The 23,950-nt window shown below is 44.1% G+C and overlaps 1 protein-coding gene across 2 annotated transcripts in view; it reads right to left on the bottom strand.

Annotated features, from left to right (window-relative positions):
* The window catches only part of MSN (moesin), a 136,031-nt gene extending 114,261 nt beyond the window's left edge, over positions 1-21,770 (bottom strand). For both annotated transcript variants that reach the window (XM_081125558.1, XM_081125559.1), the window contains exons 1-3: positions 21,546-21,770; positions 21,097-21,275; positions 19,951-20,484 (exon numbers count right to left, since the gene is read on the bottom strand). In XM_081125558.1, coding sequence (XP_080981684.1) covers positions 19,951-20,484; positions 21,097-21,275; positions 21,546-21,681 — 849 coding nt within the window. In that variant the 5' untranslated portion in view covers positions 21,682-21,770. The remainder of the gene's footprint in view (positions 1-19,950; positions 20,485-21,096; positions 21,276-21,545) is intronic.
* Positions 21,771-23,950: the final 2,180 nt, after the last annotated feature.

The raw sequence follows: 23,950 nt of genomic DNA, 5'->3' as shown, positions 1-23,950 counted from the left end.
GCATTTTGGATCCCAGAATTAGCTGTGTTGTGATCAATTTATATCCCTCTCTGAGACCCAGTTTTCTCATCCATAAAATGAGGAGACTGACATGTGTTCTTTATGGTTATCACCTGTTTGCCATCTGTGTCCTGTCTCTCTAGTCACGTTTACGACTGCAATGCCAGTATCTAGCATAGCACCTGGCAAACAGTAGGTACTCAGTAAATGTTTATTACCTGAATGAATGTACACATAAGAAAGTGGCTGGCAAAAAAAGAAAAGAAAGTGGCTGGCAAACAGTAGGCACTATGTACAGTGATTCCTGAGCTCTCCTTCCTTCTCAGAATATTTTGTTGAAAGCCCATGACAGGTGCTTTACTAGGTATTGGGGGTATAGATGTGGTGGGGAAAAAAAAATCACTGCCCTGATGGAACTTACATTCTAGTAAGAGAGACAGACAATAAACAAGTAAATCAGTTCAATATGTAGTAATTAGACGGTGATATGTGCTAAATGATAAAGGAGGGAAGTACACTGCTGGTAGGAATGCAGACTGGTGCAGCCACTATGGAAAACAGAGCAAATTAGGGCAGAGGTAAAGAGGATGGATCTAAGAGAAGCCCTTTTCTGCCTTCCTTTTTTCAGAGATACCAATAGCGCCCCTCTAGTCTTCCACACATATAAATATTGAAGGAGTAAAACCAGCTGATCTCTAGGATCCCTTCCAGCTAGGACACTTTGGGGTCGTGGAATTTGAGGTACATTATTCACCTCCTTCCTGCTTTCTGGCTGCCTCATCAACTGCTACCACTACTACTTTCTCCCTCCATAATGTCCCAATATTGGACAGTGTTACTGTTGTTTTCTCAGGGCTGGTGGAAGCTCAGGCAGGCCTCAGTTCTTCTATCTTCAATGTATCCTCTGGTATCCCAGGCTGAACAGAGCTGGTAGAAGCCTTCTGGGATATTTTGAAAGCTTCCAAAAATAGCCTCACGGCCTCAGTCAGAGAGCCCAGGGCCAGGACACTGACTGAGCATTGGAACTCACAGTCTTTGCCAAGTTCCCACCCCAGGCTCCATCCTCTTACTGAATAAGCCAGTTTTCCCTCCGTCTTTAGCTGTCTCGTTGGAGGGCCCCACCCAAGCTTGAAAAGTTTAAATTTAGCCCTAAGTCTTCATCCCTAACTCCTCTGAAAAAAGAGCCCAGGATATTCCAGCTTACCCTTTCTAACAGTCCTTGTGGGCTCTGAGATGGGAAAGAAAATAAGACAAAGACAAGGGGAGGTGAGACCAAGATACACACTCACAGAGGCAAAGAAGCTAGAGACACTGGAATATGAGGAAAGTAGAGAAGGAAAGACAGAGTGACAAAAAGAGAAACAAGAAAGGATGAGATTAAAGGAGAAACAATCTGAGAGACTGGGTCAAAGGAGAGAGACTGAGATAGAAATGAATAGAGAGGGCATGAAAAAAGCAAAGTGGAAGAGTGAAAAAGATATGTTAGAATCAGAAGCAGGAAGAGTGGGAGCCAGAGAAAAGAGAAGGAACCTAACTTTCCCTGTCCTAAACCCCTGCATCAAGCCAGCAGCCTGTGGCTAGAGGCCTTTTGAATTCAGCCCTGGAGGTAGTCCTTATGGAACCCAATTTCTCAGGGGTAGGAGTTGACAAGGTCCCCTAGAGGCCATGACAGAAGAGAGATCAAGGTAAATGTGGCAGTGAGATCAAGCAGCCCTCAAATTTGCACAGTGTTGTCATCAAGAACTCATACCCACCATGTACTGGAGATAGGCCAATAAATAGTCACCCTCAGAACAAGTGCACAATAATGGCCTCCAAAATAAGAACTGTTTTCTATTTGATTTTTTTCAAGATTTTGAAATATTTAATAAAAAAAACAACAACCTCTGGCATTTTAAAAGTTAGGTTTACCAACTTGACACATTCTTAATATTAACATTTTATCCATTTCTACATTGTCTAAGAATCTATTTGATATTTTAAGACTTCTAATCAGATCTGTCATACTTTCAACAATAAATATAATTTTAAAAAGACTTCAAATCAGTCATTATAAGAGATATCAGAATATTAATTATCTTCTTTATACTAATTTCAATGGCTCATTATTGTTTTTATTTTGAATTACATATGGGCAGGGAAACCACAATCCATTCATCATTTAGAGCTTTTAAAGGTTTTCACCTCACCTGCCACCTTGGTTCTGGGTGTAAGTTTAGGGTAATGGGAAGGACATTCTCCACTTCTGGGCCTGCTTGGATACCTCTCTGACTGTCCCCATCTCAGTCATAGTTACCATGATTTCTGGATAAGAACTTTTAGCAGAAACCTCTCATTTGGGGGTTGTAAGGACCAGTGGGGGAGAAAGTAAAGACGTTTAGCCAAGAAGGTGCAGAAGTAAGACATAGGAACACATAAGTTTAAGGCCCAGCACTGACCCTGAAATGTGTGACCTTGGGTAGTGACTTCACCCTTCTGAAATTTGGCCTTCTTCTTAGTAAAATGGAACTAATACTCATTGTGCTGGAGTTCTAATGAGATTAGCAGAAGAATAAGCCATTAGAAACTACAAGTGGGAGAAGATTTCCTATTATTACAAATATCTTTAGGGAATGTCAGACCATTAAGGATAACACACCTCTTGGTACAGATGAGGCAACCAAGACTCTCAGAATTTCACTAGGGGTAGTAACAGGAAGCCAGAGCAAGAAAGCCAAAGAGAGGACTAGGGAAAAACAGGGTAAACTGGAGCAAGGAGTTAAAGAATGGAAATCTGAGGTTTTTGTCTTAATAAAAACAGATGTGATTGTTTATGGCCATGTTTGGTCTTTGTTCAGTGATGGGTTAGAGAGGAATTATAAATATGTCCAATATATAAAAAGCTTTTTATAACAAACCCTTGAAAGAGAAGCGTGGCCAGCCCATCAGGGATCTAGAAAGTAGATACCTCTTGCCAGTGGGAGTCTGGGCAGGAAGCCCTAGGAGTTGAGAGACACCATGAAAGTCTCCAACCTGGCAAAATGTCACTCTTGGGGATTCCATGGCTCCCCAGTGCCTATGAGGTTGATTCTGAACTACTTTTTGTAGTATGTAAATCCTGGCTTGATCCTTCACCACCTTCTTCCCAACCTCATCTCTGGCTTTTTTTCATCCCCATCTCCCTGCCCTACAGTCATATTAAATTCTAGCCACCATACCCTACATGTATGTACTCTCTTCCTGAAATGTATCCATGGCACCCTTCCCTTTGCTTAACTAAGGCAACTTATTCTTGTAGGTTTAGCTAAAGATCACCTTCCCTGGGAAATCTTCCCTGGCCATTCTCCATCCTCAGTCTGGGATCTCATAATTTCTGATTCATGCCTCCTCCATTTAGCAATCTAGGTTGACATTATTTGTTTCCATGTCTTTGTCTTCCATAAGATAATGAATATTGTGAGAATGAAGAACATATTATCTCTATTTTTGTTATAATAATAATCATAGCTAACACTTATCTAGCTGTGCCAGACACTTTACACACATGAACTCTCACATGAACCCCATTAAGGTGGACGCTATAAAATAACTCAGGTCATACAATGATATATTACTATTAACCCCAGAATGTCTACGATAAAATACACTAACAACACAAAATGCTGATAATGATATGAAGAAAAAAATCAGTCATACATACATTGCTAGTGGCAATGCAAAATGGCATAGCTCTCAAAATGTTGGGCAGTTTTTTGTTAAACTAAAAATGCAACTACCATTCAACCAGCAATTGAACTCTCATGCATTTATTCCAGACAAATGAAAATTTCTGCCCATATAAAATCCTGTACATGAATGTTAATAACAGTTTTATTCATAATAGCGAAAAACCGGAAACTATTCAAACTTCCTTCAATGGGTGAATGATTAAACAAAATATGGTGCATCATAAGATGGAATAGTACTCATAGATAACAAGGGAATAAACTATTAATACAACTATTTAGATGGACCTCAAAAGGATTATGTTGAGTTTTAAAAGTCAATCTCAAAAGTTAACTGAAAAATTTTGAAAATATTTATTTGCAGACATGCGCACCACTATGTTGATTGCAGCATTATTCACAGTGTCCAAGACATGGAAACTACCAAAATGTCCTTAGATAGATGGTTGGATAAAGAAGATGTGGTACATATATACCATGGAATACTACTCAGCCATAAGAAAGATGACATACTGCCATTTGCGACAACATCGATGGATCTTTAGAATATCATGCTAGGCAAAAAGTCAGACAGAGAAAGTTAAAAACCATATGATTTCACTCATATGTGGGATATAAAACTGAAAGCAACAAATGATCAAACAAGAAAAACAAAAACTCATAGACAGACAACAGTATGGTAGTTATCAGAGGGAAGGAGATTGGGGAATAGTAAGGGGTCAAGGGGGCCTAATATATGGTAATGGAAGATTATTTGACTTTGAGGAGTGGGCACACTGCAATTATACGGATCATGTATCATAGAAATCTATACTTGAAACCTATATAATCTTATTAACCAATGTCACCCCAATAAATTTAATGAAAAGATAATCCACACACTGCACAATTCACCCTATGTGTCTCTTGTACACCTCCCATATAACATCTCCCTCAAACATACTATCTATATTCCTTGAATACCACACAGAAACTGACATGAACATCCAGATAGATTACAAAGACAATGATACAACTCCTCCCTTGACACTTCACACACATACCCAATATGCCTGCACAGACCATCCATATGATAAGCTATGCCTCCTACACATCCACCCACCCCTGTATAAATATGCTTCTCAGAAATATATAGTCACACTGTGTTCTGGCAACAAAACTAAGCAGAGATTCTTCATTCATTCTGCCACATCCCACTCCATATCTTCTCCCCTCCCAGACCTACCCTGTTTCCATGCCACTCTGTCTTCATTTCACCCACATACAAGCACCACACACATTCTCATTATCACTGACAGGCCCAGCTCAGGCCATACCCAGTAACTGCCAATTTGTTCCCTCTTCTCTTGTCTGCCTCCTCCATCCTGTGGCATTTGTAGTCACTTAGCAGAAGGTGGCTGTGCAAAAAGAGCTCTGCCTTGGACCTCAGGGAAGGCCAGTTTGGTAGAGCTAAGCCTGCTACCACCTGTCTTTGCACCTTGCCCCCATTTTAGTGTTGTAGTCTTTTCCCCATATCTGCCTTTATGGTGGGAGAAAGTGAACCACAGAATCATCTCCTCTGCCTCCTATTTTCCAGATACTCTGTTGAGGGTCGAGAGGAATGGGAGAAGAGGGTTCATATAAAGGCATGGAGGTGGGATCTTCCCCAGGAGTCCAGGCTTTAGAGTGACAATTGAGTACTTGTTGTATAGCTACCACTGCCCTCCCTCTTCCTGGAGTTAACCCCCAGTGCTCTATTCTATGACCCCTTGGGTACCAAGGTGCCAAGATCTTTCTTCATTGCCAATGTGTCTTTAGGTGATTCCCTCCATGATCTTCTGTCTCTTTCCCTCATCTGTCAAATAAAAATCAATTATAATGTCTACACCATCACTATGAGAGAAGGAAAGTGCAACAGGGCACCACATCAGGACTGGTATAGGCTGAGAGCATTCTGCGTGTCTGCATTTTCTCAAGGTCTTTCTCAGGATCAGTGGCCTGCAGATACTTCTGTGTATCATTTGAGGCCCAGAACTGATATGTCAAAAACATTGTGTTGTAGTGTGATGAGTAAGCTGGCAGGCTTTGTGGTCGGACTGCCTGCATTTGACTCCTTCCTAGTTGTGTGACCTAAGGCAAGTTGCTAAATCTCTCTGACCTGTTATTCTGTCCTAGAAATGCAGTTAATGATGGTATCTCTTTCACAGGGCTGTTTTGAGGATTAAATGAGAGGATGCAAAGTGCCTGCTTCATTAGATGTTTGTTGAATAAATAAACTCAGCAATACAGTTCTACTCAGGATCGAGAACACAGGTCCAATAAATATCAAATATAATACCTGCCACTCACTATATGTCCCACTGAAGTGTAAGCTCCATGAGAGCAAGGGGTTTGTGTCTATTTTGAATGAATAAGCAAATGAGTGAATACAGCGGTACCTCGGTTTTTGAACATCTCTGTTGACGAACATTTCGGTTTACGAATGCTGTAAACCCGGAAGTAAATGCTTTGTTTTTTGAACACGCCTCAGAAGCCAAACATGCCATGCAGCTTCCACTGAGTGCAAGATCCTGAGGCCTAGCTGTCAGCTGTTGAGTCCTCGGTTTTCAAACATTTCAGAACTCGGTCTTCTGGGACGAATTACATTCGAAAACTGAAGTACCACTGTACTATATTTCAGGTGCTGTGTTAGGCATGTAGGATAGAGTTCTCAGACAGAAAATATCTGTCCTCATGGAGCTTAAAATATACCCATTAAATTAATAATCATTCCAATATTTGAACCTGGGGTGAATGTTGTGAAAAAAGAGGGGAGGGTGGTATAAGAGTGGCACACAAAAGAAATTTCTTAGTTTAGGAGATGAGAGGGAGTCTCCTAGAGCCAGTGACCATCTGAGCCTGAAGAAGTGAATCAGGTGACAAAGAGAAAATGTAGCAATGAACTTTAGACTGTTCAAAGATAAAAGAACAATCAGCATGGCTGGATTGTGGTGAGAAAGGAAAGGAGTAGTAGGAATTGGGATTGGAGAGACTGGCAGGGACCAGATCATGTAGGGCCTTGTGGACTGTTGTAAAGAATTTGGCTTATGATCCTCATGTGATAGGATGCCACTAGAGGGTTTGAGCAGGGTAATGGCATGATCTATGTTTTACAAAAATTCTTCTGGCTTCCTTGTGGAGAATGGGCTGTAAGGTCAAGGGTGGAAGGAATGGGAGACCTGTTAGGAAACTAGGGCAGTTGTACAGGTGAGAGACGATGAGGATTCAGAACTGACTGGTAAGAAATAAATGAAGAGTTATGTGGATGTATTAGAGGCATATTCTGAGTGTAGCAAGGCTTGCTGATAGACTGGATGGTTATGGGATGATAAAGAGGAGACAAAGACGACTCTTAGGTTTCTGACTTGACACCTGGGCATATAGTGATGTCATCTTTCTTTGATAGGGAAGATTATGGAGGAACAAGCTTTGGGGTAGAAGGAAACAAAAGTTCTGTTTTAGTTGTCTTTGGTTTACCAGTGAGACATCCAAATGGAGATGTCAAACTTCAATCTGCAGCACAGAAGAGAGGCTGAGGCATCTTTAACAGAATTATAAGTCCTGAGTGTGCTGGGGGACCGATAGGCCAGTTGTGAGCAGAGAAGCAACACAAACTTTTGTTTTACCTGATCATTCTGGATGCTGAGTTGAGAACTGACTATAAGGAGGAAAGGATGGAAGCAAGAAGACCAGGAAGGAGGCTACTTCAGTCATATAGGCAAAAAAAAAGTATCCTAGCTTGGACCAAGGCAGTTGTGGTAGAGGTGGGGAAAAGAGGTCAGGTTCAGGATATATTTTGAAAAAAAGAGTCAACAGACCTTAATAATACATTCTATATGAGACGAGAAGGAGATGGAAAGGTCAGAGATGACCCCCAGGTTTAGGGTTTGTCCAGTTGTGTTGATGGTGGAGCCATAGTCTGAGGTAGAAACCACTGGGGGAAACCAGGAAAGGTTCCCTAGCAGGAGAAAAGATTCAGCCCTTGCTCCTTTTACTTCTTGCTGATCTGCAGCAATCTTCAAAAGGAGTCTATATATTCTACATTAAATTCCACCATCAGAGAATCTCTCCTTCATGTTGACACATGGTGTTTTTTGACCTCTGTTAACAACACACATGTCCCCGGGAGATCACAATCTATTTCTGTGACTTCAGTTACCATTATTATTCTGATGCCTTCCAACAGTTCTGTCTCTAACACTGCACTCTCCTCTGAGCTCCAAACCCACATGTTCAGCCATCTACTGGAAGTCCCACATGCACCACAACCCTACCATGAACCAAACCAAAGTCTTCATATTGCTTCCTGTATATCTGCTCCTCTGCTCCAGTGTGTCCTAGTTGCATGAATATCCTACTGTACAGCCAGAGTTCCCTGACCAAGGAACACATACTTATCTTTGACTGCTTTTAGTCCCCATATCTAACCCAACACTGAGTCCCACAGATGCTAAATTCTGCACAGTATAGAGTAATGGTTAAGAGATTGGATTCTGAAACCAGCTTTCCTTGGATTATATCCTAGCTCTGAAATTTACTAGTCACTTAAACTTTCTGTGCCTCATTGCCTTCACCTACAAAATGGGAGTGATGATAATAGTACCTATACCTAATTATAAGGTTGTTGCGAGGCACAAATGAATTAATCCAGATAGAGCACTTAAAACAGTTGCCTAGCACATAGTGAGTATTTATTACCTGTTAGCTATCTATGAAAATGGTGATGATGATGATGATAATGATAATTATTTCTCAAATATGTCCCCTTCTGTTCCTACTGACTGTGACTCCCATAGTGTAGACTCCCATCTTGCATAAATCTCAAGAGCTTTCTAACTTAGCTGAATTTGAACATAACATGTGTTGTGTACTGTGCGGGGCAGTCATGGCACAAAAGTTTATTAGATATGATTTATATATTTCTCTGTCCAACATGGTAGCCACTAGCTTCAAGTGGCTATTAAACTTTAACTTTAGATTCATTCAAATAAATCATATTAAAAATTAAGTTCCTTAGTCACAGTAAACCCCATTTCAAGTGTTCATCAGCTTGGAGTCAGGCCATTTAGATTCATATCCTGCATCTGTCATTTCCAGCTGTATGACCTTAGCCAAATGACATAGCCTATCTTTTCATCTATTAATTGGGCTTAATAATAGTACTTACCTTAAAGAGTTATCATAAAGATGAAATGAGTTAATACTGTGGGTCCACACACTCAAATTAAAATAACATTACCAGTTGATGAATCTTAAAGGCTCAAGGTTTTGTCTAACAGTTGGTGTTATTGTGATTTCAGCAGGGTGCACTGAAACCATCACTAGGCTCAGATTCTGGAGAGTCTTTCTTCTAGTTGTAGTAGTAGTTCTAGCCATAATTCTGAAATTCATTTCTTGTGTAACCTTGGGCACATTATTTCCCCTCATTGGCCTCAGTAAGGTGATCGCACTGCTCTAGATTGTGTTTCTGCCCTACCAGTTGCCATACTCTTTAAGGGAAAAGCTCTTATTTCAGATGGCAACAAGGAGTTAAAATAGAAGAGGACATGGCACATCTGAAGGGTAGTTATTAGAGCTGCAATTTATCAACTGCTAACTCTGCACTGGGCACCATACATAATTTCATTTAATTCTCACAACAGCCCTCCCTGTGAGGTAGTTACTATCTTCATTTTGCCAAAGAAAGAAAAAACTGAGGCTAGAGAAGTAGAAATTTGGAAGGGCAAAGCCACTGCCCACTTTCAGACAGCCAATAGCAAGTGGTAAGATAAGCATTCAAACCCAGTTCTGCTTGGCACCAAGACCATATTCTGAGCCACCCTGTCATGCTGCCTAGGAGTCTTGATGGGAGAGAGTGGGACTGAAGAGATAGATCAGTCATTCCAGTATAATTATGAAGGAGGCATGGGAGGGAGAAAGACTGAAAACATGGAGACCCATTAAGAGACTGTTGCATACAGGTGGCAAGTAAAGAGGGTCTTGAACTGAGGCAATAACCTTGGAGATAAAAACAACAGAACAAATGAAAGACATCCCACTGTCACTCTATTATCAATTCCTTGAGGGTAATAACTATCTTTTTCATCTTTGTATCCCACCACTGCCTGTATTACCTACCTACACAGACACATACACAGTACTACACAGCACTTTGCACACAAATCCATTGTTGATTAAAAGGATTGAATTACATTGAATTCATAAGACTTGGTGACTGATTTGATCTAAGGAAATGACCAAGATGGCTTTCAGGCTTAGAACTTCAGTCTTAACAAAAATTCTGAAGTTATTTTCTGTGGAGCTGTAGTACTCAAAGCATCTCCTAACTACCTTGCTTTCCCTACCCTAAGGTCTGACCTTGGCAAGGCCCCAGCTAGAGTAAAGCTGGCCTTCCCTCCCAATCATCTGGCCCTCTGTACTGGAAAGGAGGCTGTTTCTCCTGGGAGCCTCCCTTCCGCTTTCCCTGGTCTGGGCAGTGAGTCCCTCTTCATAGTATTTGAATCAGAGGAAACAGACAGACTGAGGAAGTGAAGAAAAAAACAGGCCGCTTGGGCTCTGCTAGCCAATGTAAACACTCAGTGGTTTCCTGTTGTTGCAGCCCAAAGCGTCCCATGACATCATTCCTGGCCTTTCCAGAACACACTGGTTTAGCTCAGTCTGCCAACATGCCCAAGGCTGAGTGGCAGTGGCTCTCAGGGTTAGATCCTCCAGAACTGGAGAATTTCTCCCAGCCTGCCCAGCGAGTCAGTTAGGCCCTTCTAGCCCTATAAGGCATTGGAGGCTGCATGCCGGACATGCCATCCCACTTCCCAGAGGCCCAGTGGCTTATGGGCCAGGGCAAGATTTCCCAAACCGGAAAAGTTATTTTACTTATTTTAACAGAGATTTTGAGTCAGAAGAGGACAAAAGGTATATGGCACAGCCTCGGAGATAAGCCCTAACTGATTCCTCTCCACCCAAGAGCATACAGGTTTGTTATTAGTGTTGGTCACAAAGTCCTAGAAATAGAACTGTAAGGGCACTTTCAAGACCTTGTGGCCTAATCTTTCCATGGTGTAGATGAGAGCAGTGAGGCTCAGAGAGATAAAAAGGACTGGTCCTAGTCACACAAATGGTCAGTGCAGCATAAGCCATCTGCTGCTAGGGGTCTGAACTGAGGCAGAATGATATAGTTGCAAGAGCTCTTGACAGGAAATTCAGAAACCAAGGTTCAAGCTATAATTCTCTTTGAGAGCTTACATAAATTCCTCCTTTACTTTGGACCTTGGCTGAGACAGCCATAATTCAGTTAAAGGCAACAGATATTTATTGAGAGCCAACTGTGCTTAGAGCTGGTGGCTCCTGGGAATGAGAAGAAAGCATGATGAAAACACTCTCCACTTTACAGGTTGAAACAGAAAGAAAATGAGATGGTCTGAATTCTATAGGCGATCTAAAGACAATGTGGAACCCATACCTCTGTCTCTAGGCAGAATTAAACCATAATCAGGGGTCTGGGGTCTTTCAGAGCTGCAACTTCCTCCCCACTCCCTTTCCAAGGCAGCAGAGAGCTCTCATTGGGCCAAAGTTCTGTTTGCAAAAACGTTTCCAAATTCTGGTCTCATTTAACTGGGTAGATTTGCATGGAGAAGTGCTGAGGTCCTAAATTACTGTCTGGAAAATCAAGCCAAACGCATTATGGTAATTTCTGCAGCCAGCAGTAATTGTATTTCAAGCCATAGCTGTGCCATGAAGCACAGGCAATTTGAAATAGCTGTTTTAACCAATCAAGTTCATCACAACATAGATTAGCAAATAGAATTCAGATACACGTTTAGGGAAAATGATGCTTATTCCTGCACCCAAAGATGCACAAGGCAATGTGAAGTCATTCTGTTAGCCAATCAATTTAACCACAGCATGGATTAGATGAAATACACATAGATAATATAAAGGCATTTAGATGCCTGGAGACACTCATCCATATGCAGATGCAGGAGGCTGCACACATACATTGAGAAACACAAAGTAACACACATGCACACACTCAGAGCCACTAAAGCACAGAAACACACACACACACACATTCCAACCAGAAGCTAGAAAAAGACAGCTATCTATCTGGGAGTTCTAGGGGGGTCTACTTCCTGACCCCCGCTCATCTTTCTACTTCCTCCTCCTAATTATCATAATTCAAATACTATAGAGAATTTTTTTTTCTATAGAAGCTTTAGAAAACCACCCTATACCCCGCCACATCCATACCCACTCCCACTTTACAACTTCGGACTCCTGTTACTGATTTGTTGTCTGTACTATAGCAAAGATCATTGATCAGGGCTCCCGGATGTCAGTATCTTTCCACCAATACATCTTCCATGAGGCTGCCTGCCAGAGGGAATCATTCTAGAGCTCAGCCCTGTTCTTGCTTCATCCCTGCTCAGAATCCTTCCTTTCCTTTCCACTGTCAGCACAAGCCAACCCAGACACCCGACATTCATGGGGTAAATAATACCTGGGGCTCCTTGCCCCTGTTTATGCCCTCTGCTCTGGCCACCTCTTGCCCTGCTTATGTCCTCTACCCTCTCCCTACCCATGCCCACCCCACACTTTCCTGCCCCCTGTGCTATTCCCTTGAGCTAGAACCACTCCCTTTTGCACCTATCAAAATCCTACCCACTTTAAATTTACCTGTGTTATTTGAATTTTTTAGAAGGATGACTACATCTTTGACATTAAAAAAAAAAATTTATGTTCTCATCCTTCAAGGCCCAACCCAAAAGTTACCTCCTCCATGAAGCCTTTGTCTAATCTATTAAAGGTACTATGTTAGAGAAGTGAACTTACCCCAGTCAGCCTTCACAGGTATGCGTGTCTTGGTGCACAGAGGAGAGCTGATGGAGGATAAAGTGGAACTTCCTGATGCTAGTGCCTCCTCTGGGGCAGACAACGGGCTGGCACTCTTCTTGTGTTGCTCCATTGCCCATAGTCTTGCAAAGACAGACTTACAAAGCCCAGTCCTCTGAAGTCTCAGGAGAGCCTCGTTTGAGCTATCTTATTCTAGTCATGGATTTGAGTGCTGGCATTGTTACTAGCTTTTTTGTGACCATGAGCAAGTCTCAACCCCTCTCTGGCCATAGTTTTTTCAAAGATCCTTCCAGTTCTTGATTTTATTATTGTAAGATGCAGGGTTTTTGCAGCTCTTCCCATGAGTACATCTGGTAATAAGTATGTCCACTATCATCATTCTTTCTCTCTCCTCTCTGCTGTCTCTCTCATCTTTCTTTGTCTCCTTCCAAATCTCTTCTGTCTCTTTCTCTGTTTTTCTGCCTCTTCCTGTCTCTCTCTCTCTTTCTCCCTCTTTCTCTTCCTTCTTCCCCCTCTTTCTTCCTTCCTTCTGCTCCCTCTCCCATTCTCCCTCTCTATCTTTTCTGTCTTCCCTCTTAGTCTGTCTTTCTCCTTTTTCCTTTCAACCTCTCTCTCTTCTACATCTGTCTCTGATTCTAGCTCACTGTCTCTGCCCCACTTCCAGTCCTAGGGTGTGAATCTGGCTGAATAGCTTCCAACCCAAAATAGCTCTGATGCTTCCTAAGTGTGGTTGGTGAGTAGAGGCAGAACTGATGTCCCTCTGAGGGTCTCAGGAAGATCAACCGCCCCCGCCCCTCCCCTTAGAAAGGGCTCACAGAGCTAAGGAGGAAGGCAGAAAAATGAAGGGTCTCATAACAAGGCCAACTGGCTCCTACCCTCCAGCCTTTCACCAAAAGAGAAGGCAGTGCTCACAGATCACAAATGTTGTCCATCCCCTAGATGATCTGAGCTAGAGATTCTTTACAACCATAAATTCACCTTTTCAACTCTCCTGCCACATCATTTTATAGATGTGAAAACTGAGGCTCACAGACAGGAAAGGAATGGCCTACTACTGCACAACCAAGTAATGAAAAAATTGAAACTATACTGGTCTCTTGACTCATAATAAAGTGCTCTGAAAAGATTATAAAATTGATTCAGCACCATCAGTTGAAAGGCACTTTTCAAGAGCATTTTGCTAGAAGAGAAGACTGAGGACTATTGATGGTTGAGGTGGAGACTCCATAGGTATCTAGATTGGGAACACTCAAGGACAGAAACGAGGTCTCCTTTGTCTCCAATGAAAGCCCAATAGAGTGTTTGGCTCCAGCTCAATGATGAATAAATGAGGGAGGGAGCTGCCATCAGGGCACTTGGGGGACACTGATGCTTCCTCTGGGACTCTGGATATGTATAAGGCATACTCCAGAAGCTTGGAAATCAAAGGATGAGGGGATTTAGTCTTAGTATATGGTAAACTTGCTCAGTCAAGAGTTCCCTTATCACCATTAATCCATAAATCCATAAATCCAACCCCCATAAATCCATTTCTTCTTTGTAAAAGGATTAATGGTATCTGCCTCATCTGGCTCTCTAGAGCTTGAATCAGTTGCAATAAAATAATAATAATAATAATAATATTAACAACAACAACAACAACAACAATAATAATAATAATAATAATAATAAAGGATAGGAAAGAGCTTTGACAAAAACAAGACAGCCCTAAGCAAATGTGATGGCTGGGTGCTATGGTGATGTCCCAGCTAGCAATTATGTTCTCTGCTACTGTGGGCACCCAGTGAGTCATCCTCTCACTCTCAAAGCCAGTAGATTTGAAAGGGGATAAATGAGGTGAGCCTTTCTTAAAAGTTCTTTTTATTTTTTTGAAGGGGGCCAGAACAGGAGTGCACAGAGCCACGCCCCCCCAGACACATACACACTGTGCCCCAAACCCCAAATTCCAGCCTCCTTAGAGCTAAACAGCCATCTTAAGCAAGGACTGCACCCCTCCACTATTTAATTCTGAGATACCAAGTCCCAAAGCCATTGGGATTTCTGAGAAATGAGAAGTTAGAATCCCCAAATTTTATTCAGTCACAGTTCTATATCCAGCCTTGGGCTCTATTTGTGATTGTAACTTATTTACTCTGTGACTTCAGGCAAATTGCATTCCCTCTTTGAGCACTTTACATCTGCAATATACAGAATGATTCAGATGCCTAACATTATCTTTCAAGGGTCCTAGATTTAGAATACCTGGGTTTGAGTCTTAGCTCTGTCACAACAACTTAAGCAAGTTTTTTCCTGGGCCTCGGTTTCTGCTACTATAAAATGAAGTATTTGCATTAGATGCTTAGCACTGTGTTTCAAGAGTTTTGGACTGGGATTAAGGAAATCTGAGTTCTAGACCTAACTGCCACAGAATAAATCATTGTCTGAGTTTAGACTGGTCTCATCCTTTTTCTGGGCCTCAGTTTCCCTATCTGTACCATAAGGGAATCCAAATATAAGTTATTTAAACATACCATCTGATTATAACAGCCTGTGGTTCTAGAATTTTACAAGCACTGAAAAAGGAAGTGAAGGGGAGGCCACGCCCAGAATAATTTCTCATAATCTAACAGTTGTTGCCCTCTATAGGTCTGACCTGAAAGTGCAGGCCAACCTATACAGCAGTTGAGGCAAGAGTGGAACACAGAGGAACAACTGGATGCTTCACCAGATAGGATCAGACACATAGACTAAGGTTGGTGCACAGACTTCCCAGCCTCTTCCTAATGAGAGGGATCCAGGTAGTAGTATGTGTTGGGATATTGCACTTTCCTTCCCAGTCATCAGTAACAAGAGACTGTCCAGGCCTATACAGAGCTCATGGTCAGTGGGATCTCTGCCATAGGTAAAGTAAGTAAAATAATGTTTTCTACTTTATCAAATAATTTTCTCACACATTTGGGGGGATGTGAATGAATGTTTGAGGATGGAGTGTGATTGTGCTCTGAAGGTGAATATGAAAATTAGTTAGTTTCGTAACTGAGAAGTTTTCACATGTGAGCAAAGAACTATTCATAACACATGGAAGGAACTGCTCAAATTAAAGTGTTTTTCAGGATCCTCATCTACTCCCTACCCTCCTCAGAGTAGAAGAAATTCATGCCTAGGCAAAATACCCAGTATGACCTTAGTATGGAGGTGAGAACCTAAATTATGAGAAGAATAAATACTGGGGAATACTCAGTATTCAGGAAAGGTCCTAAAGTCTAGGGGATTTGTTGACTCAGTCTTGGAGTATCACTAAATTTGGGGCAATCTGTGGACTCATTCTTGCAGGGCATTACTTGTTAGAGGCTTAAGAGAGATGCAAATATAGGGTTCTGTTACAGAAATAGGCATATACTAAGCCTTTCATCACTGTTATTCTATAATGATTCATTGTAGATGTATTAGTCAGGTCATGAAACTCTATACTCCCCTATTCCTTCTCTCCTTCTTGGTTAAAATATCTGACCATCCAACCCAAATACAAAGGGGAAAACATTGTTCTTTATTGTGTGACAGAGATGGCTGCTCCTGACTCACTGTATAACCCAGGTCAAGTTACAGCCTCTCTCTGGGCCTCAGTTTCCCCACCTGAAACAAGAGGAGGTTGGATTCAATGAGCTCCCAGGCTTCTCCCGGCCTTGACATTCTTTCTATCTGGTTCTTTTTATAATGTTCTGTGACATTCTCACTCTGCTCAAATAGGGCCCAGCTATTCCCTTAAGTCCTTTCAACTGTAAGGTCCCACCCTACTAATTTAAGCTTTCAAAGCTCTCCATAACCACCTAGCCCTACCCCCATTCACTCATCCCACTCCCACCACTGCTGATTCCTGCAACAGGGTACAGTCGTGTTTACTTATTTTTTTATTTTAGAGAGAGAGAGAGAGAGAGAGAGAGAGAGAGAGAAACATTTATGTGAGAGAGAACTATCGATCAGTTGCCTCCTGCATGCACCTCAACAGGGGCCTAAACCTGGAACCTGGGTATATGCCCTGACCGGGAATCAAACCCACCACCTTTTGGTGCACAGGCTATGCTCCAACCAACCGAGCCACATTGGCCAGGGCTAGCCATTTTTATTTTTGGTTGGAAATAATAATCATCTACTTCTAATGCTGGTGAGTTAACAAAGATTGATACAGTAGTTCTCTGAAGTGATAGAACTCCCAGCTCTGCTACTACTTCTGTGTACCCTTGGGAAAATCCTCTCCCTTCACTACACCTACTTTTTCCCATTTTTAACTTAAGGGCAGTGGACTAGAATAGTCTCTGAAAACAGCAAATTGTTCCAACATCTTCCACTTCTAGGCAGTGAGAAGGTAGAGGTTCTCTTTGACGTTTCACCATAATCTTGATCTTCTTTCCATGTTTCTTAAATGGAAACCTCTCCTCACACAAGCTCCCACCTCTAAGTGCCCAAGGTTTCCACCACTATGCCCTAAACAGGACAGCCAGCCTTCTATTTCATTTCCTCAACTCCTGGGCCTGCCTCCTTCACCGCCCCACCCTGTTCCTACCAAAAAAAAAAAAAAAAGTTCTTCTCTTGTCAAGGTGTGTAATAATAGTTTATTCTGAGGAACAGATGCAATAAATATAGCAAATTGTTTTTACTCTATCAAATAATTTTCCCACACATCTTGTCATTAGTTTATTACACCACCCCTATCCCTGCTGATGTCCATAAGCCTCTACCCCCAAATCACAGATAGACTCTGGAATGGAGAATTCAAAGGATATTTTATTTAAAAGTTTTGTAAACAGAATTATGCTCACAGCTTCAGCAACAGTGAGAATTCAATTAAACCTCCCTGCTCAGCCCAGTTGTCTGGAGCACTTCCTCGTACACCCCAGTGGCTTCACTTGAAGTCAGACTTGAGGAGATCCCTTCTCTCCCTCCCAGAAGCCAGTTCCAGGAGAGATACATGGTTGTTGGCACTACAGGAAAAGCCAGGAGTGAAGAGCATGCAGGTAGTAGAAGAAGGAGGACAAGTGGAGGAGAAGATGATGTAGAAAGGAGGGAATATTCAATAGCAGCAAGGGTTGGAGGTAGACCCCTTTGTGGGTACTGAAAAGTGTTTGGAAAAAATTTTAAAAAATTGTAAATGAGTATATAAAAAATATGTTTAAAAAAATCTGGAAGAGGAAATCACTTGCCTATTCTGGCTAACAAATTCAATTTCCTCAATCCCGTTTATGCAATGTGTGGCAATAATATTTCATGTCTATTAGTGACTACATATTGTTATTGTAGCGTGGTTAATATTGACTAATATAATGTGGTTAATACTATATTTAAAATATTATGAAAAAAAATCACAGAGATGGGAAAAGAGGGAAGGAGTGGGGAAAGATACAATGGGATAAAGAGAAGGTCATGGAATTAGAGTGCTTTCCTGGGTTCAGACCTGGCTGACCTGCATCTGTTTAGAGTCTCTGAGAATCTCAAAGGCCTCCTTATGGCTCTAAGGAGCATTTGTCCCAAGACTAGTATGGAGATCAGTGCTACAATCTGGCTATGCCTGGGCGCTTCTGATACTGACTGCCATCAATAGTCATAACCAGTTGCTATCAGATATCCACAGTTGCTATCAATACCCACAGCCAATCATCACTGATATCCATAGGTGACTGATATTAATATCTTGGTCCGACTGGCGTGACTCAGTGGTTAAGCATTGATCTATGATCCAGGAGATCGAAGTTCGATTCCTGGTCAGGGTACATGGCCAGGTTTTGGGCTCAATCCCCAGTGGGGGGCATGCAGGAGGCAGCCAATCAATGACTCTCTCATCATTGATGTTTCTCTCTCTCTCCCTCCCTCTCACTGCTTCTCTGAAATCAATAAAGATATATTAAAAAATATATCTTATTGCTACCATCACTTAAAAGTCCCCCATCTAAACTATGGTCTAGTTGGGGGGAAGAAGGACAGGGATGATGGGATAGGAGGGGAGAACTTGTTGAGAGGGGGGATATAGCACCAATCCAGGAAGAACTATCCTCTATCATTCCTGGTCACTTTAGGATAAAGAGAAAGGCCTAGAGTGGGGCAGGGGCAAGCTGAGGCCTAGCTGGCCTTGCCCCTAAGCTCTTTCCTTCAGGATTCCCACCTGATAATGGGGAGGAGTCCAACCTTCAGGCCATGGCTAGCTAATACTGACTAGAAGAGATTGCCATGACCTGGGACTACTCTTGAAGGATTCTTTGCCAAATCCAAGGCCAGAAATCCTTATCTTGTAACCAAAAACTGGCAAGAGGAAGGAATGGAAGGTGGGGTCCACCTCTCTTGACTAACGGGCCCATTACAGGATGCCACTGGGCCTTAGTTTCTGGCGGGCCAAGGCTACAGCATAATAGCGTTGGAAACGGACCAAGAGCACGGGCACCAGCAAGACACCAGTGCACATGCCCACAGTGGCTGTGACAGCAGCAGTGAGCTGGCCCAGAGAAGAGAGGGGATAGACATCTCCATAGCCAACGGTGGTGAGAGTTATCACAGTCCACCAGAGACAAGTAAAGATGTCTCCAAAGTGGGGTTCACCCTGACCTGGGGTGGACATGCCCAAGAGCTCCCCATAGAGGAAGAGCAAGCCAAAGAATAAGATCTCAGCCACCCAAATCAGGAGAAAGGCACACACCTCCTTCCAAGAAGAGTGAAGGGTATGAACCAGGACTTTCATAGCCAGGGACTTTTCAAGGAAGCCCAGGAGACGAACCAGCTTGAGGACATAGAGAGAACGAATGGCCCCAAGTGTTAGGCTGAGACGGGGTTGCTGTTCAGCCTTGTCGCCCACCACCAGTTCCACCAGCACAGGGAATAGACAGAAAATGTCGGCTAGATTGAGAGGGCTACACAGGAAGCGCACCTTATCAGGGCAGGAAATGGCCCGAGCAAAGAGCTCAGTTCCAAACCAAAGGGCACAGAGCAGTTCCAGGTAGAGTAGGTGGGGGGCACGACGGTAAACAAGACCATTGTTCTGCTGCTGCTGATGGTTTCCTCCCACCCCTACCCCATGTCCTATAGGAGTGAAGTTGGCAGAGAAGTAATCCAGCTGGACCTCCGTCTCCTGGAAGAAGATGACCAGAGCACACACGGCAAAGAGTGTGGAGATCAGGGAAAGGCACTGGGGGAAAAGAGGCATGTCAGAAGTACCCCCATTTATCAGCCATCCCCACTTCTCTAACTGGACCCCACCCTTCTTTGCCTCCCTTTTTTGGGAATCCCATCAAATTGTCCTGTGTGTTTATAGATTCAGGGCCCAAGCACCATGCCAAGTGTGTAGCCATTGTGGCAACTTGGCAGGGCCTTTGGGAGTAAGAGTGTCTAGCATGGCATTACAACACTGTTAATAAGTTACCTTGGCCCCTAGGGAAGACTGGGGTTGGTCAAGAAGCACCCAGAGCCATGGCTTCCAAGTATTCCGCAGTCCCTGGCCTTCGATGGGGTTCAGCAAAAGGCGCTCATCCACGTGGGCATTCTCACAGGCCTCCCAAGACAAAAAGTCCTGGGTTCGGGTCTCCTTGCCACTCAGCTTGAGCCAGCAGCAAGGTGCCAGCGGCGCTTCTGCCAGGCCCCAATAAGCCAACTCCTCCTCTAGGACATCCCGACAAACATTGGCAGGGCAGTGCAGCTGCCGAGTACGGTAGTAGCCCAGCACGTAGCCAAAGAGTTCAGGATTTCGGTCAAAGAAAAACTCTCGAACCGGTGGACCCTGAGCAGCTGGGGTGCCAGGCGGGGGTGGCTCGGTCAGCTTGTAGAGACGGGTGCCTGGAAAGGCCCGCACAGTGCTGATGTAGGTCTCGTGGCGCATGCCCCCCACGTTCAGGATCAGTTTATCATCCAAGCCCTCCATGGCAAACTGTGAGCCTGCTTCTCGGCTGGCTCGGATCCGCTGGCAAGAGGAGGGATGACAGGGGTTAGGATGAGGTCCTCCTGCTCTCCTCTCCCCTCCCAGGCTTAGCCAGGGCAGGGAGAGGGTTGAGGGCCACAGAAGTAATGTGGCAGCCCAGACACCCAAGGGAGGCTACCCCAGGCTGGGAGCTGGAGGTGTCTCTTCCTCCTGGGTCTTCGAGAATCAGGAGGACAGCCAGCTCTCAGGTGTAGTTACAGTGACTAGCCAGAGTCTCTCCTGGGCTCAGCAATTTCAGGAGAAAAACCAGCTTAACCTGGATACAGATGTCTTTCAGGGGCTCTTAGGAGATGCCTGGTGACTCTGAGAGAACAATTGTGCCATGATATACAGCAGAGGAGTCACAGACAGGCAACAGCAGACTAAATGGGCAAGATGGGGATGTCTCTTAATCCTCTAACACTTTGAAAATTTGGGGTGGGGGACTGGATGGGAGAGTGGGTAGAAAGAGAAGCTGCCAAGAGAGGCTAAGTGCAGGAAATGTGAAGTGAAAATGGGAGTGACAGAGGAAGCTGGAGGGCCTTAGAGATCCCTTGGCCTCCACAAGGAATAGGAAGTGCCTGACTTGAGAAACTGGCTGGGGGGTCGGCAGACCTGACATCGATGATTTTTGACTCCAACTCCCCTGGCACCTGGTCCCGGGCACTCATCAGCAGCATCAACTGCACCAACAGCACCAAAAGCACCAGCAGTACCAGCAGCAGCAGCAGCAGCATCCGTTGGTCTCTCTACTGGGCGCCCTAAAATTGCTTTGGGCTTAATAAGCTCCTTGCCTGGGAACAGAAAGGGGTAAGAAAAGAGTGGGGGGCAGAGGAGAGAGAGAAGGTGGTAGGAGCACAGAAAGGCAAAACGGAGGGTCAAAACACCTACCCAGATCAACAGTTCAGTGTCCCATACCCTCTAACAGGCTGGGGCCTCCCATGTATGTCCCTGAGAGCAAAAAAGGATGAGGGCACAGGGAGCCACCTCCAGTCTGGGAACATCATACCTCACACCCCCACCTCCCACTCCTCCCACCTCTCAGTCAGTCCTTCCTCACTCACTTGGTTGTTTTGCATGATCCACAAACACTGGCAGTGAAGGGACCAGCGGCTGGCTGGGCGGTGGGGCCTGAGGCAGTGGGGCGGCTGGTGTGGCCGGCATTGCTGCTGCTTCTGGAGTTCTTGACTGCTCCTGCATGGAGAGATCTCAGGCCCCAAGACCAGGGTGTGCTCATGGAAGACCTGGCGAGGAGCTGGGGTTTTCCAGGAGCCTCCTGTTCCTGCTGCGGCCAGAGGAGCAAGTGCTGAGAGGCAACAATCCGACCGAGGGCTATATGTGTTCCCGTCTGCTTGTTTAGGAAGGCCTTCCTGGCCCCCAGCCTGCAGGGAATCAGACAAGAGACCCTGGCCAACTTTGCTGCTCCTCCTTCCTCCCCTAGCTTAGTTCCAGCCCAGAGCAGAGGGAGGGGAGGAGGCAGCTGGAAGAAAAACAGGAAGTTAGGTGGTCACGTTCCAGCCAAGAGGCCACCTCACACGACCAGTTAATATTTTGAACAGCTTTTTCCCCCCACCCCCACTCTAATTCCCCACCTTCCCCCCCAGCTCTACTACAGTCCTCCCAACAGAGGCCTGAAAAGGAGGAAAGGGTGTGGGGGAGGGGGAAGTGAGGAAGACAGCCTGGGAGGCCAGATGTGCTCTTGGCTGTATCCAGCTGTTTCTGCCCACTCATTTTTTTTTTTTCTTTTCCTTTCCTTCCCCCACCCCCACTCATTTTTCTTCCTTTTTCTCCAGAGGCCCTGGTGCCAAGGATGGGAGTAGGAATCAGAGAAGGGGAGTGGCAGGGGAACAAGCAGCCTCAGAGAAAAGCCTGCTTGCTTGTGGTCTGTGCCAGGATTGGCAGAATCCCCAGCCCCTTGAGATAAGCCACATTCCCTCTGCCCCCTCTTTCTCAATCTCCACCTCCAGCACCCCCTCTTGAGAATTGGGCCAGTCTCCTATTTTGCTACTGATGAGAGTTTGCTAATCAAGGGCCTAGAAGATCCTAAATTCCAAGATAGCCCCCACCTCTTGGCCCAGCCCCCATGAGTCTCTCCCATCACCAGACCAGAAATTTCTAGGAGGAATTAGGATTTCTACCACAATTTAACATGCTCCCTAGCTCTTCCTTTTCAGCTCATCTTTCAGAGCCAGGGTTGAGTTGGACTGAGAATTTCAAAACATGCAAACAGGCTCCTGGCTTCCCTCTTCCCCCTAAATCATTGCCTTGCTCTGGGGCTGGTGGAGGGGAAGGTCCTCTCAGTGGACTTCATAGTGAGAATGGGGGTTGGAGTGGGTGGTGGTGACAAACACAGCTGTGGTAAGCCTTAACTCCACTTGGCTGATTCTTACATCAGCCAAGTAGGGCAGGCAATAACTTGGACACTTCAGCACTTTCCAAGTGAGAAGGGTAGAGGCAGCAGTTTTCTCTCTCACTCCCCTACCCCCTTTCCCTCCCCTGTCTTGCCCCTCATCCACCATAGCCTTTCTTGATTCCCTAAACCAACCAGTTTCTTTCATGACTACCTTATCCCTTCCAGCTATCTATTGGCTACTTATTCTTCTACATCTGTCTCCAGTGTCACCTCTTTGGGGGAACCTTCTTGAATTCTTCTCCCCAAAACAAGGTCCTGTCCTTTGCATTCTTACAACGTGTTGTGGGGTTTTTATTCTAGAGCACTTGTCTCTCTAAAACATTATTGTGCATGTGTCCATTTCTCCATTGTATTAGTTTTCTAATTGTTGCTGCAACGAATTTCCACATACTCAGTGGCTCAAAATGACATAAATGTATTATTATCTTTCAGGTCTGAAGGTCAGAAGTCTAACAAGGGTCTCATGGACTAAAATCAAAGTATTGGCAGGATTATATTTCTTTCTGAAGGTTCTAAGGGAGAATGTTTCATTGATTTTTTTCAGCTTCTAGAGGGCACTTGCATTCTTTTGCTCTTAGCCTCCTTCCTCCATTTCAAAGCTAGAAACAATGGATTGAGTCCTTCTCACACCTCATCACTCTGACTTCCTCTCTGCCTCCCTCTTCTTCCACTTAAGACCCTTGCCATGATATTGGTCCCACCCAGATAATCCAGGAAAGTCCTCCCAAATAGCATAAATGAACCCATCCTCTTAACTTTCCTTAAGCCATTCCTCCTGTCAAGAAGGCCTGCCTTTCCTCCCCCTCATGCCCTCTCTTTTTCCAGAACACACACACACACACACACACAGACACACACACACACACACACACACACACACAATTTGCTCATCTTTCAAAGCCCAGCTAAAATGTTTCTTCCTCTGTGAGACCTTCCTTATCATTCTGTCAGAATTTATCCCTCCTCCCTCTCCATCTCCCCAGCAGTTTATAGTTCTATTTAGCATAGACTCCATTCTCCCTTGTGTGCTGGTTGTTTGTTTACTCATAAACTTTT

Source organism: Miniopterus schreibersii (assembly GCF_964146895.1).
Source record: "Miniopterus schreibersii genome assembly, chromosome: X".
NCBI lineage: Eukaryota > Metazoa > Chordata > Mammalia > Chiroptera > Miniopteridae > Miniopterus > Miniopterus schreibersii.
Note: the sequence above shows the minus strand (reverse complement) of the source record. Positions and strands in the feature narration are given on the sequence as shown.